General features: G+C 43.8%; 1 protein-coding gene across 1 annotated transcript; it reads left to right on the forward strand.

Moving 5' to 3' along the window:
- The first annotated feature begins 1,338 nt into the window (after window positions 1-1,338).
- On the forward strand, window positions 1,339-7,988 carry LOC117059020 (C-type lectin BpLec-like). Its single transcript, XM_033170472.1, has 5 exons — window positions 1,339-1,402; window positions 1,643-1,734; window positions 6,375-6,515; window positions 6,775-6,889; window positions 7,921-7,988. The coding sequence occupies exons 1-5, from the start codon at window positions 1,339-1,341 to the stop codon at window positions 7,986-7,988; spliced, it is 480 nt and encodes a 159-aa protein (XP_033026363.1).
- The last annotated feature ends 8,108 nt before the right edge of the window (window positions 7,989-16,096 follow it).

A 16,096-nucleotide genomic window follows, 5' to 3' on the forward strand; every position in this document is an offset into this window, starting at 1 on the left:
TGCATTTTGACGTGCTTTCGAACTGCTAGGTTGGCAGGAGCAGGGACTGAACAACGGGAGCTTACCCCATTGCAGGGATTCAAACCGCCGACCTTCTGATCGGCAAGCCCTAGGCTCTGTGGTTTAGACCACAGCGCGCCACCCGCATCACTGGCAGTACACCCACCCATCTACACCTTTCTGCCAGCAAAGTCCCCCCGAGTCCCCCCGGGGAATTTCCCTGTTATTGTTTAATCCTAAATGGGATGGGGTGGTGCAAATTAGTGAGTTGTCTTCCACCTCCAAACATGGCTCTAGCTATGGCATAAGCTATTTGTGGTTGAGGTGACTTACCATATTTTATTTTGTTACCAGTCATTGGCTCCATTGGGATGGGGGTATTCAATACACCATCTCTAGGCTGGTGTTGAAAGGACCAAATTCTGTCATCTCTTTGACAAACAGTGAAACCTTTGATCCAGTGGGTTGAAAGCCATGTTCATCCTGAAGACATTCACTTTGGGCATCAACTCACCAAACTATCCAAGCCCTTCTGCCATTAAAGTTCTAATTAGCCAGAAGATAGGCACCTCTATTTCTTCTAAACCTCCTGCACGCAGAGCAGAATCAAAGTGATAGTATTACAAATTAAGATGGAGCAATGTAAGTCCCCACGGATACCATTCACTTCAAACAACTCTAGAAAGGAGGGTATTGGGACACACATACCCCGGGGTAAGAAATGTAGATGCCGCCTTCCTGTGTATGATTCTTCAATACTGACAAGCTTGAAGCTTTCCCTTCTCTTTCACTCTTCTTCCTCTAATCTTTCCACTTTTTGGAAGCTCAAATAAAGAAGAATTGTGATTTTAAATATAGAAAACATTTAATCCTCCTTCCTTCCATCATCACTTTGAATGAACGACAATCAATAAATACAGGTGAAACTCGAAAAATTAGAATATCGTGGAAAAGTCCATTTATGTAAGCAATTGTTTTCATTAGCTACTGGAGTTTAATATATGAGATAGACTCATGACATGCAAAGCGAGATATGTCAAGCCTTTGTTTGTTATGATTGTGATGATTATGATGTACAGCTGATGAAAACCCCAAAATTGAAATTGTTAATTTGGGGTTCTCATCAGCTGTACACCATAATCATCACAATTATAACAAATAAAGGCTTGACATATCTCGCTTTGCATGTCATGAGTCTATCTCATATATTAGTTTCACCTTTTAAGTTGAATTACTGAAAGAAATGAACCTTTCCACAATATTCTAATTTTTCGAGTTTCACCCTGTAGACCAGCTGAACCTATGGTATGTTCCTCTTTCCCAAAGGTCAACAGGAAGATGGGATTCACCATCAAGTTCTGCCTTTGCCTTGGAATTCTGGTCTCCAGTTGTTTCTCAGGAGGTGAGCATAATACCAAATTACCCAGAAGTCTACTTGGAGTTAAGCAGTCATTAAAAGGTACTTCTTAGATTTTCAATGCAGAGTAGCCCAGCTCATGCTATTAGGACAAGGGACCAGGATTTTCAAAACAGTATCTTTGAGTTTAAAATATTCAATTGAATCCCCAATTGTATTCATAAAGAGCAAACTTCTTACTGCTTTGGTCCTCTCTTTTTACTTCTTTCTCCTCTCACCTTACAGCCAAGGCCAACTCCTGCCCCAGGGACTGGATGCAAAACCAGGGCAACTGCTATGCATATTTCGATTATAAGATGTCGTGGTTTGAAGCTGAGGTAAGAAGCACGCCTCACTTACCAAAGAATAATTGTATGTATTTTTGTGAAATTCCTATCAGATTTCTGTGAGAAATGGCGGGTTCCCTTGGAGCAGTGGTTCCCAATTAGCTAAGTATTGTGGACCCCCTGTTTTTCAAAAGCCAAGTCATGGACCCCCTACTTTTGAAAATTTTGATATCTCTATTGTAGTTTTTTGTTATGTGAATGGTGCCACAGAAGATGGGTTACGTGGACCAATTGGAAACTACTGCCTTAGAGGATACCTGGACAGCATCTCACAGTTAAAAATGAGACTTATTCATCCCAACCAGATTGAATAAGGAATTCATCTCTGTGTGGAAAAAAGACAATAGTCTGCAGCTGTGTGTGTGTGTGTGTGTGTGTGTGTGTGAGAGAGAGAGAGAGAGAGAGAGAGAGAGAGTATATTAACTCTGTAAACATAGCAGTTGCTGGTTGTTTCCCTCAAGATCTCATGGAATCTGCACACTTCGGCTTATTGAAGCCCACCCCCCCTTTATCTTCCACCTATGCCAGTGTTTTTCAACCACTGTTCCGCGGCACACTAGTGTGCCGCGAGATGTTGCCTGGTGTGCCGTGGGAAAAATTTGTTTATTTGATTCCTATTCAAGAGAATTACTTTATATATAGTCAATATAGGCACAGAGTTAAATTTTTTAACATTTTCTAATGGTGGTGTGCCTCGTGATTTTTTTCATGAAACAAGTGTGCCTTTGCCCAAAAAAGGTTGAAAAACACTGGCCTATGCTCAGTGTGTAAATTTGGGATTATGAGTTGTCATCGGACTATGCTTAGGTAAGAAGTGTGCCTCACCTACCAAAGTAAAATTTTATGTACTTTGTTTCTCTGCGAAATGGACAATAGCCTGCCTTTCAGAGAGGGGCAGGGGAATAGGGAAATGTATACGCAGTTTGTAACCATAGTAAGCACTGGCTTTTTCCGCTGAGATCACATGGAACCTGAAAACTTCCACCTATGTTCCGTTTGTATATTTGGAAATAAACCCCAATATTACAAAACGCCAGTAAGCCTCCAGTGGGTGGGGTTGGAATGCTGAGCATCTGGGTTGTGGAGCTGATTCTGTGAAATCCCTCAATTTCCTTGCATGTATCCAAAATCATATTCTCTTTTCTGAAGCTTTCACAGCGTTAAAAATCAAAACTTTCTGCAGAGTTTAGGTTATAGGCACTTTATATAACAATGAACATTTACCCGGTATACTGCATCCATATCAATTTGTGTGAGAGCTGTTGATATGTCTTCCCATAAATCATTCGTTCCACATTTTTCAATGTCTTTCCCCAGCACTTTCCTAACTGCAAAAATCTCAGTATCCTTTTTATAGTGGACATTTGTTGCCCTTGGATGACAATGTTCATCCACTTTAAGTGCACATACCAACTTTTCATGGTATTTCCTTCAGTTCCTCATGCAAAATACTGACCATCTGTAGGTGTTCTTGGTGTAAGAACATTAAATCTGACAAGTTGGTATGTGGCACTATGAATCCAAGATTTACCACTGAAAAATTGTGCTTCTTAAATGAACCTCTCAAATCTGATAACAACAAAAGAAGAACTTCCCCGCTGAATGACCTCCCCGCTGCACCAAGGATTCCCTGCCCGAGCTGCTTCAGGTCGTGGCGGATATGCTCCTGGAGACACCTAGTTTGGTTGTCTTAGGGGATTTTAACATCCATGCCGACACGACCTTACAAGGGGCCGCTCGGGACTTCGTGGAAAGCATGGCCTCCATGGGGCTGTCCCTGAATAAGTCTGGTCCAACTCATAGCCGTGGACATGCCTTAGACCTTGTGTTTACCTCTATGGATGGTGGTGATCTGACACTAAGTAAAAACAAAACAAAAGAAGTGCCGTGGTCAGATCACTTCCTGGTGCAACTGGACTTCTCTGCGACCCTTCCCCTCTGCAGGGAGGTGGGACCGATTCAAATGGTCCGCCCCCGCTACTTAATGGATCCAATTGGCTTCCAGAGAGTGGTGGGGGATGTATTATCCCATGTTGATGGCCTTTCAGTTAATTCCCTGGTGGCCCGCTGGAATGCGGAGTTAACCAGGGCTATTGACTGTCTGGCTCCGAAGCGTCCTCTCCAATTGCATGGAGCCCGGGCAGCCCCGTGGTTCTCCCTGGAGCTGAGGGCGATGAAACAGTCGCTGAGACGGCTAGAGCGCCGGTGGCGGAAAACTCATTCTGAATCAGACCGGACACGGGCTAGAGCTCAACTTCGAGCCTACCAAGTGGCAATGGCGACAGCGAAGAAGACCTTCTTCGCTGTTTCTATTGCATCTGCAGAAAACAGCAGCAGGAGACTCTTCCAGGTGGTTCGCAACCTAGCAGAACCACCTTTGTCACCGGGGTCTGGTAGGGACCCCAAGATCTCCTGCAATGCTTTTGCAAAGTTTTTTGCAGATAAAGTCGCTCAGATTCGGAAGGAGGTAGACTCCACCGTGGGAGCGGGGCCAGGGCGGGAGAGTGCTAGAGCCCTGTCTAGTCATGTTTCATGGGATCAATTCCAATCTGTTACCTCCGAGGATGTGGACAGGCTGCTTGGACGAGTGAAACCGACCACCTGTCTCCTTGATCCTTGCCCATCCTGGCTTATAAAAGCTAGCCGGGAAGGGCTGGGCGATGGGCTCCGCGGGGTGGTGAATGCTTCCCTCTGCGAGGGAATCTTTCCAGACCCACTGAAAGAGGCGGTCATTAAACCGCTTCTTAAAAAAACATCTTTAGACCTGGCCAATATGCCCAACTATCGCCCAGTCTCAAATCTACCATTCTTGAGCAAGGTGATTGAGCGGGTGGTTGCTGAACAACTCCAAGCACGCCTGGAAGATGCGGACCATTTGGATCCCTTCCAATCAGGATTCAGGCCTCATCATGGGACTGAAACTGCCTTGGTCGTGCTGGTTGATGATCTCCGGCGGGCTAGGGACAAAGGTGAGAGCTGTTTCCTGGTTCTGCTGGATCTCTCAGCGGCCTTTGACACCATCGACCATAACATCCTTCTGGACCGGCTAGAGGGGTTGGGAGCTGGGGGCACTGTTATACAGTGGTTCCGCTCTTTCCTCCTGGGCCGTGTTCAGAAAGTGGTGGTGGGGGATGTGTGTTCAGACCCCTGGGCTCTCACTTGTGGGGTGCCTCAGGGTTCTGTCCTCTCCCCCATGCTTTTTAATATCTATATGAAGCCGCTGGGAGAGATCATCAGGAGGTTTGGGCTGGGTGTTCATCAGTATGCGGATGATACCCAGCTCTACCTCTCTTTTAAATCAGAACCAGTGAAGGCGGTGAAGGTCCTGTGTGAGTGCCTGGAGGCTGTTGGAGGATGGATGGCGGCTAACAGATTGAGGTTGAATCCTGACAAGACAGAAGTACTGTTTTTGGGGGACAGGAGGCGGGCGGGTGTGGGGGATTCCCTGGTCCTGAATGGGGTAACTGTGCCCCTGCAGGACCAGGTGTGCAGCCTGGGAGTCATTTTGGACTCACAGCTGTCCATGGAAGCGCAGGTTAATTCTGTGTCCAGGGCGGCTGTCTACCAGCTCCATCTGGTACGCAGGCTGAGACCCTACCTGCCCGCAGACTGTCTTGCCAGAGTGGTGCATGCTCTGGTTATCTCCCGCTTGGACTACTGCAATGCGCTCTACGTGGGGCTACCTTTGAAGGTGACTCGGAAACTGCAATTAATCCAGAATGCGGCAGCTAGACTGGTGACTGGGAGTGGCCGCCGGGACCACATAACACCGGTCCTGAGAGGTCTGCATTGGCTCCCAGTACGTTTCCGAGCACAATTCAAAGTGTTGGTGCTGACCTTTAAAGCCCTAAACGGCCTCGGTCCTGTATACCTGAAGGAGCGTCTCCACCCCCATCATTCAGCCCGGACACTGAGATCCAGCGCTGAGGGCCTTCTGTCGGTTCCCTCACTGCGAGAAGCAAAACTACAGGGAACCAGGCAGAGGGCCTTCTCGGTAGTGGCGCCCGCCCTGTGGAACACCCTCCCATCAGAAGTCAAGGGAATAAACAACTACCTGACATTCAGAAAATACCTAAAGGCAGCCCTGTTTAGGGAAGTTTTTAAACTGTGACTTGTATTGTATTTTGGTATTTGTTGGAAGCCGCCCAGAGTGGCTGGGGAGACCCGGCCAGATGGGCGGGGTATAAATAATATATTATTATTATTATTATTATTATTATTATTATTATTATTATTATTATTATTATTATAACTTTGACATCCCACTAAGTATCTCATACTTGGGAAACTTCTGGTTTGCAGACTCCTATTGGTGGGTAGTGATTTTCCAAATTCATGTCAAATCTCCACATTTCTGCTGCAATCTGTTTTTTTTTTAATCTTATTGAAATTCTTCAGCATTCTTCATCATTTCTCAAGTGCATCTTTTGCAAACCAACTTTCCATAATTTATTTTCTCCATTATTTTCTCCAATGGATTCCTTTTAATGCAAACTTTCCTTTAAGATATGATTTTCTGCAAGTGTGAATTTCAATGGACAGCTGTGTTTGCATTCATGTTTTTTGAGTGTGAATTTGATAGATTCTCCCCGATACTGGCAAATCGTCTTTAATTTCTTCTCTGTTCTTAGATTGAGTGCCAGAGCTATGGCCGTGGGACCCATCTTGCCTCCATTCTCACTGAGAAAGAGGCAGCCTTGGTGGCCAATCACATTGCCACATACCAGAAAAACCCAGGTCGGGTCTGGATTGGGCTCCATGATCCCCGTGAGGTGAGTTGCCTTCACTTACTCTGTGCCAGGTCATTGTCACAGAGAAGTGAGCTCTTGGAAACACCATTCTACCCTTACCTTGAAAATCACCCAGGATGAATCTCATACACTCCTTTTCAATTCTTTTCTATGGTTTTCCTCCTCTAATATCTCAACTATAACTGGCAATAGCTTAAGGCTGACCAACTCTCTGCATGAACTTTGCACTGGCCTCCTCATTACAAATGATTGCATGATCTATTCCATCTCATTCATGCAGAATGGGCGTTGGAGGTGGGCTGACGAATCGACCTACAATTACCAAAACTGGTATCCAAATCAGCCAGACAACGCAGGCCGCGCAGAGTATTGTGTGGAACTGCGAACTAGCACAGGTAAGGAAGCCGTTCGCAGGGGCTAATAAAAAGAACTGACTATATTCTGTTCTCTTCATCAATTTCCAGGATTTTTAAGGGTGGAATTGCTCAGTGGGCTAGAGCATGGTGCTGATAACCCCAGGGTTGCAGGTTCAATCCCCGTATGGGACAGCTGCATATTCTTGAATTGCAATGGGTTGGACTAGATGATCCCCAGAGTCCTTTCCAACTCTACAATTCTATGATCTCACTTTAAACATAGAACCATCAAAATCAATGTAATCTGGGTAGACTCTAGCAGTTCAAAGGCATACCAGTGCAAGTAGATTTAATAGGTCCCACTGTGACAGGAAGCTAAATGGCATTTCTGTGCAAACTGGTTTCCATCACGGTGTTCCGTTGCACCAGAAGTGGTTTAGTCATGCTGGCCACATGACCTGGAAAGCTGTCTATGGACAAATGTCAGCTCCTTTGGTCTGAAGATAGATGAGCACCACACCCCATAGTCACATTTGACTGGGCTTAACCACCCAGGAGTCATTTACCTATAACTTTTACCTTCTGACTCCAAGTATGAGTTGCATGGATGCAACCCTCAACCTGGTGCTTTTATGTTTCAAGGTTCACAATTCAATAGATCTGTAGACCAGACCAGCAGTGGTCCCATTGCCAGTCATTTAGGGTCACTTTCAATCACACCACAAAGTAAATGGTTTTTCTACAGTCAGTCATCATACTTTGACTGCATGTGATTATCATCACCTGCATATTTTATCCAGAAAACAGTAGTTGCCACACACACTATGGTTTGGGTCATCCCATTGTTTTTCTGCTATGTTTCTTTAAGAAGTGCTTAGGCTTAAAGAGCACATGACGCTTTGAAGTGTTGCAGGTGAATGGCCTATAAATTATTGGTCAGATAGGGGTCAAGCCCGCAATCTGGTTCCAATTCCTTATTCCTACTCTAAACTACATGCATTGGGACAATAAACAATGGGGCAAGTAATTTTTGTTATGTCTTCAATTATAACTTTGGTCTTGAATTTTAGGTTTTAAGCAGTGGAATGATAGACCCTGTAGCGTTCAGAACAGCTTCATCTGCAAACAAGAACTCTGACGGAGACAGTACTTCAGAACCATGTCTACTAGGAAGTTGCCTTAACATCAGATGTCTTTCTGATTTCATTCCCTCCTTCCCCATCCCTCAACTTAAATGGCCAGATGTCAACCATCAGTTTCAAAATTAACATCCCTATAGAGATGTTCTTCAGTTTTCCCCTTTCCTTTGAAATATCCTTAATAAACTTGCTTCCGTGCATTTATTTCCTGGTGCACCACAGTCCTTTTCTGTCCATCCATGCTTACAGTTCCCCTTCCAAGACCACTAATCTCAGTTGGGAGCAATCCTTGAATTTTCCTCCCCAGGGAAGGGAGAGAACTATACCTAATTAGGGCATCCTAGCACTGAAAATTGCAAGATCACACGCTACCTAACCCCTGCAATGTTGTGGGATGCCAGACCAATTTCCAGCATGACAAAAGAAGGCTTGAGGCAATAAGATGGGTAACAGCTAATCAATGTAATTAAAACAAAATAACATAACCTATTAGTTCTGGCCAGATGAGCTGGATTAATGGATCTAAACACTCCCATTTCTTGAGCCAACTGCCAGACTCATGCTGTGGTCATGCAGCAAGGTTCAAGGAAACTCTCCCTGTCTCCCACATGCCACTGTGTGCTCCCAGTGTATGGACCCAGCATTCACATTGTGGCTCAGCTGGATGACAAGCCAAACCCCACACTGGCTCTGATATTAAATTGATGGTTTCCTAAATCTACTCACCCACCTGGACCAAATGCCAATTAACCCAATTCAAACAAAAACACCACTATACAGTCACACAGACAACACCCAAGAGTTTGAAACAGACAAAAAGGAGAATACATGGGCCAATAAAAGTCACCCCGCCAAAAATAGGTTCCTAGTCCACCTATAAAGGCTCACACTACAAAGGGTGGGAGGATAGGTGTCTCAAAGAAAAGAGGGAAGAGTGTGGTGGAAGAAGCTTAAATACGCTGATCTCCACTCCCCCCCCCCATAGGGCAAAATGCCCTCACATGGTTGCCCACATGCCTCCCTATGGGAGAGACCATCTCTCCTCTTTTTCAAGGGGAGCTTAGTGTGGTAAATGTGCTACTCCAAAAGAGGGGAGGGGGACATAAGTTTTAGACCAGAACCCTTCCCCTAGAAAAAGCTGTCTAAAACTTCCATTGCAGCTTGTGTAGGTCTCAGAATAATATGTGGGAAGGGAAGATATAGTGCTTATTGGGGGTATTCCCTGTCTACAAAGTTAAAATAAAACTATTGTACATTCTGAGGCACATATTTCCCCTCAAAATCAAATGTTTCCAAATTCACAACAAACAATGAGCCTTTGGTAACAGGGGAATGGAAATTCAAAGATCAACAGCTTTAGGCAATTTTAGAAGAAGACAATTCACCGCTATTGGAGGGTACCTGAAGGAGTGTCTCCACCTGCACCATTCACCATGGACACTGAGGCCCATCTCTGAAGGCCTTCTGGCAGTTCACTCACTGCAAAGTGAAGTTATAGGGAACCAGGCAGAGAGCATTCTTTGTAGTGGTGCCTGCCCTGTGGAATGCCCTCCCAGCAGAAGCAGCAAAATGGATGACTGTCTTTATGAGGGTCTTTTAAGGAAAATAACATCATGTGAGTTTGTTCTCGATTTGGGTCTTTTATGTCATGCTCTCCAAGAGCTTTGTGAACTAAGTTTGGATTTTAAAAAGTGAAATATTGATTTGTATGCAGGAAGATAAAAGAACACAGGTCAGCTTTTTGAAGAAAGAATCCCGGTCCAATTTCTCAATGCTCATCTCTATATTTGGCTTTCTAACTACCCAAGAGTTCAGAGCCTCTCCCTTTGTTTCCTTAATGGACCATTACGTAACCTGGTAATTCCAAAAATCTACTTGGAACAAAATTAAGAATTTGCTTAAAAATTAATGCTAGTATATTAGATCTGTGTGTCATATGTTCACCCATCCCTAGTGACATTCAAATCCACCATCTTCAGCGACCATGTTCTGTCCCAATAGCTCTGATGGCATTGTATATCATAACTTTATCTCAGGTTTGGTATCCTGAAATGAAAACAAGCAGAAGGTCCCAGGACAGTAGTGTCCATGGAATGGATCATTGTTCTTCACCATTTGTCCCCAGAAGTTGTTGGAATGCAACACCCTTCATCCCCGGCAAGCATTGGCAGCAGCCAGAGATGATGGGAGTTGTCGTCCAATAATATCAGGAGACCTAATACGAAAGATCCTTAGGCTTCTGTGATGAGAGACAAAAATTGCATGTGGGATGGCATCTGAGGTAGGCAGAAGAAGAGAAGAGATATCTGGTCTGCTGTTATGATGGAGTGCTTAACCATCCAGGTTACAATGAAGGGATATTGCTAGGTAGCGGAGCTCATCATCATAATAAGTTATTATTTATATGACACCCATCGGACTGGGTTGTCCCAACCACTCTCAGCTTCGGATACATAAGGACAAAGTTTAATTACAGTGATACCTCTAGTTACGAACTTAATTCATTCTGGAGATCCGTTCTTAACCTGAAACTGTTCTTAACTAGAGGCGTGCTTTCGCTAATGGGGCCTCTTCTGCCACGGTGCCGCCGGCCATGATTTCCGTTCTCCTCCTGGGGTAAAGTTCTCAACTTGAGGTAACTCTTCCAGGTTAGCGGAGTTTGTAACCTGAGGCATTTGTAACTCAAGGTACCACTGTACTAACACCTGAAGTTAATAAAGCTCAAGTTGCATGGGAGAAAGACCCCTTTGATGCGCCATGGAGCATAATTGCTATTCAGAGTAGACAATAATTGGATAGAAGGGCTAATGGTCTGAATCAGAAGAAGGGATATGTACATTATTTTATTGTTTTTATTTATTGAGTTTATATACCACCCTATACTTAGAGGTCTCAGGGCAGTTCACAGAAAACAAGCCTCTTTCTTTACCCTGCACATGCGTCAAATTGTCTCCATTCAGAAGGTTATGCCAACTGTCCAAGGCACTGCTTCACAAGGGAGAAGATCTTGGACTATAGCAGAAATCTCATTGGCACAAGAACTTTGCTTGTTCTGAGACTTGAGGACCTTAGCAAAACAAATACCTCACCCTGAATTTTATTTTTATAATTTTATAAAAATAAAATAATTTTATAATTATTGATCAGCATGACTACTTTTAAATGTCCTGTGGCAAATCAGATGCCAGGCACAATAACAGCCACAGAAACAGCCCTTTCCAAATGTGACGGTCCTGTGTTGTAGTCTATATTGGCGTCCGGCCTATCAACTTACATGAATCCAGTTAGGGAGGTAGATTTGAGGCAGGTACATGCCTCCATGCAGCCAAGTTTCCTTATAATTTCAGCCAAGACTGAAATGCGTCATCAGTCTAATGTAACCATATGTAACCTAATCAAATCCCTCTACACCACAATGTTAACAATATTTTCAGAGTTGTCTTTCAGGTAGGATATTCATTCTTGTGAAAAGAATTAAGAAGTACATATTCATAGTCCTTCAATACAAATTTGGACTTGCTTGAAATGCTATTCTACGCCTGCCCCCCAGTTTATTGTGGTGTTTCTGTATTGCTACACTGAAGTGGAACTACCTACAACTTGATATTCTTTTAGATGATACCTAAAAATTCACCTTCACACGAAGGAGAGCCTCAGAATACGCTCTTAAAAAAAAAAATACCCTATCTCTGCCCTGGTGGATGTCTTACTTCCATAAGCACCCAGGTGGTGTGAGGGGTTGTGTGTGAGGAAACTGCTGTCGTCAGAAAAATACAGTGGCCACAGAGGTTTAGTAGCAGATATCAGGGGCTATCTGCACAATACTTTAGTAGTAGGTTCCACCACTTTCCATAATATTCTAGTGGTAGGACCGCCTCATTCCATATGAACCTACCCGGACTCTGAGATCATCTTCTGAGGTCCTCATCTGTGTGTCACGTCCTCGAGAGGTCTGGTGGGTGGCAACACGAGAACAGGCCTTCTCTGCAGTGGCCCCCCATCTGTGGAATGCTCTCTCCAGAGAAGTTCACCTGGCGCCTTCATTAACAACCTTCAGGCACCAGGCAAAAACATTCCTTTTTAAACAGGCCTTTGGTTGACCTGATCAACATCCCATACCCTTTTGAAATGTGGTTCTTTTGGGAGGGGGGCATTATTGGGCTATGGCTTCTATTTTTTATATATATACTGTGATCTTTTTATGTGAACCACCCTGAGACCTCCAGGTATTGGGCAGTATATAATTTCAATAAATAATAAATAATAAATAATTGAGCCAACTGGATGCTAGTGGGGGGTGTGATGGGAGTTGAAACCCACCCTCACCCCTGTCTATCTTTTCTCCCAATAACAACAACAACAACAACAACAACAACAACAACAACAACAACAACAACCCAGCCACTCTGGGCAGCTTACAGCACATCTAAAAAAAAATCCTGGAAATCCTGGAATTGAACCAGGGAGGGGGGAAACCGAAAGTAAAGGGCATGGACAGCAAAGAGATTGATAGCTCAGTTCCCCCTTCATCATCTTTCATTTTCATGGGAAAAAGTGGACTTCACCAAGCTCCATTTTTAAATGCAGATTAGAAAAAGGAAACTAGTTTGAATTTATTAAAGCTATTTTCACAGTTGTGTCTTCATTAAATCTTTGCCGTGTGGATTTGCCTGTCATGGAATCCCTTCATGTAGCAGAGGATTCTGGGAAATGTTCCAGTGTAAACACTCCATTTTGAAGGAAGCTGGCCATTCTTGTTGGGTATCAACAATGCGAAGTGAGTCTTTGCCCTTGAGGAAAACGTGCACTCTGTTCCCCTTTCATTTTAATATCAAACATTTTGAACAAAGTAATCTGCCTAGATATGGACTAAGCTCCAGATGGTAGATGCATTATCCGATGTTAATTATGTGTGCTTATTTTATTTAGGGTATTTTCTTCCCAACCCATTACCAGAAACCTAACTGTATAGTGAATTGACTAATTGTGGGAATTTCAGGGAAATTGAAAGATATTTCTCCTATCCATATCTACTCAACATATTGCAAGTGATTGAACTTTCATCCTTCCCCCTTCCCTGCCCCGACCCCCAACTTCACCAAGATCTATTTAAGAATTGAGGCAGCAGCTTCAGAGACAAACTTGCCCCTGCATGAACCAATATCCATCACTTCGCAGGACGAAACTTGGGTAAGTTGGAGGCAATCACAAACTCACTTATGATGCTATGGCTACTGATTTATATTTTGTTTTGGGGGCTCTCACTAGCATTATACCCTATACCCACATATCTGTCCACATCCTTCTTCCAGCAAAGTCCCATTCAGTTCTCACAGGTAAGTGAGTATACATATACTATGTGGGTTTGTGGGTTCATAAGTTGAGAAGAAGAAAGCCAAGGGTGTTTGTGTAGTCGTAGAAGAGGTAGAACATTCCCCAGTCTAAGCTCCTCACCCTCCATCACCACAGTTACTTAGATTCCATTTGAGCCAAGGAGGGGGAAGTTAAATAGCACGAGGAGGCAAGGGGGGGGGGGGAGTTTAGCTCCCCTCAGTCATTTCCCATTTTCTTCTAAAATCTAGACCTTGCCAAGCCCCAATGTTAAACATTCCTTCCTTCCTCCTTTCTTTTATTTATTTAATCATTTTTCGATACAAACATCAACCTCAAAAAACAAAACATACAATAATAACACAGTTTACCTATGACTACACCTTTTTAAACAATATTTCCCCACCTCTCTCTCCTCCCCCTACTTCCCACCACTATCCGCCTTATCGCTTAAATATTCGTTCCAGATTTCTTCATATTTATCCATTCTTATTTTGCGTCGACATGCAATTCGTTCGTATGTAGCTAATCTGTCCATATTATTGATCCATGTGCTCAATGGAATCTTTTTGCGGCTCTTCCAATTCATCAAAACAAGGTTGTTGTTGTTTTTTTGCTTCTAATATAGCACGGTACATCCCTTTTTTTGACCCCTTGAAATCTCCCATGTTTCCGGAATATAATTTAGAATTAAATTCAGTTCCCCTAAATAACAATTTCTTTTTATTACTCTTGCTATAAATATCCTCACCTCACACCAAAATGATCCTTGCCACATTGACTCATCTGCTATGGAACATCATGCAGGTGGCAGAGGATTCTGGGAAATATTCCAAGGCAGTCTCTCCATTTGCGTGGTCAGGCGGAGTCCGCCAAACCCCAGGCAGCCCCTGAGTGGAATAACGACACAAGACAATGTGCTATGGGATTAAAATTAGGCCACTACTTTATTAAGAGTCAGATGTAGGGAAACCTTGGCTCAGGCATTGGGCATTTATCCTTCTCAGCTCCCCAGCCGGGAACCTGGGTAACTACAGGGTTATCCAGCATGTGAGGGGATTGGGCTAGCTCTGGAGAACATATGTTCAAGCAGATAGCTCGCCCCCCTGTTTGCCGTTGCTGGGGGGGGAGGACAATGACAACCTCTGGGTGTATGGCCAATGCTTCCCACCAAGACCACTTTAATGCCGCAATGGGGGCTTGGGGTCACCGCCCCATGCCCCCCCTTTATGAAGACGACTAAAGGATTCCGCCCAAGGCCTGCAACCGCCACCCGAGACTGCAAACACCTTGGTCTCGCCGCCAAGACTACCTACACCTGAGAAGACGCTTAGCAATCCTCCAAACGTTCCAAGAGGCCATGCCTAATGTCGCTCAGTCAATAATCGCCATTTATGAAGGATGCAGGCCAGTCTTGCTGCAGTTCAGTTTTGTACTACCTGAAGTGAGGGTGTGCCCTTGGAGCAGACTCAACACTCCCCTTCACTGGGACCTTTCAGTTTCAAAATAGAAAGTGGTGAAGGAAGTGTCCCTCCTGGATTTGATTTTATCTCCAGATGGTAGACCTTTTCTTTGATTCTAGTTAAGTATTTTATTGCATTTAGAATATTTACTTTTAAATCACCCTTCACATAAATACCTAGGGACATTCATGCAACCAATCATGTGTTTTTATGAGTATTTGAAGTACACCCTTTATTTCTTCATCTGTACTCTATCTATGTCTAAAAGGTTGGAATTCCTTCCTCCTTTCCCCTGCCTCTGACCTGACAAAGGTCTATATAAGTATTAAGGCAGCCAACTTGGGAGACAGACTTGTCTGTAGAAAGAGTTATCCATCACCTCAACTGGACTGAACCTGGGTAAGTTGGAATTGGGGATGGGGATGGGGAGAAATTCAGTTCAGTTTCCATTTGAAGGCAAACTTATTGATTTTGCACCACCTGAAACAATATGGGATCTGAAACACAGCCACCTTTTGAAATTTGTCCCTCTATTTTTTTTAACACAGGTGAATTTCCCATTGAATTTCTCCAGCTGTGTCAGATGGGTAAAGAGGAGGGAGGGAAACACCCTGATAATTCCAATGATTTTTATTCAGCACACACAAGGCCACCTCTGCCCTGCCTCTGGCCCCTCCATATCTACTTGTTTGGATGGATAATGCTAGTGGGCTACCCCATACCAGCCAAACTAGCCATGCCATTTTCCAGCCAAACCCTCCTCTGCCAGAGGAGAGGCACCATCACCAAATATTTTCCAATATCCCATCCATCAAATTTAGGAGGCAACCAATCACAAGTTGAAGCCACAGGAAATAGACACACAGGACCTCAAACTTTCTCAAACATTATTCTTTGCTTTGCTAGATATGCAAAAAAGGATGAGTTGATGGTGTGATTGAGAGCAATACTGTACATTACTATTCTTACAGGATATTTACAGGATACTCTTACAGAGGAGGCATGCTCTTCTCTCTCATAACTTATGGCTGCTAGAAGGGATGAAGTATAAATGGGGTTTCCTATTTTGTTTGCACTATATAAAATCTTAATTTGCACAGTTGCTACAGTTAATGAAGCAATGGGACTAAAGCCCCCTGCATTTTACATTAAACTAGACACTTTTTCTGAGGCTGGTTTGGAATGGGAGCAAGAGGATAGATGCTCAGAATATAAGAATGACTGGGAGACTTTGAGAGGGAGAAGCATTTTTTTTAAAAGAAAGAGACTAATGTACCCAAATCCAGGGAGATCCTCACTACATCCTGATTGCT

This window comes from Lacerta agilis, chromosome 14 (genome assembly GCF_009819535.1).
Source record: "Lacerta agilis isolate rLacAgi1 chromosome 14, rLacAgi1.pri, whole genome shotgun sequence".
In the NCBI taxonomy this organism is placed as follows: Eukaryota; Metazoa; Chordata; class Lepidosauria; order Squamata; family Lacertidae; genus Lacerta; species Lacerta agilis.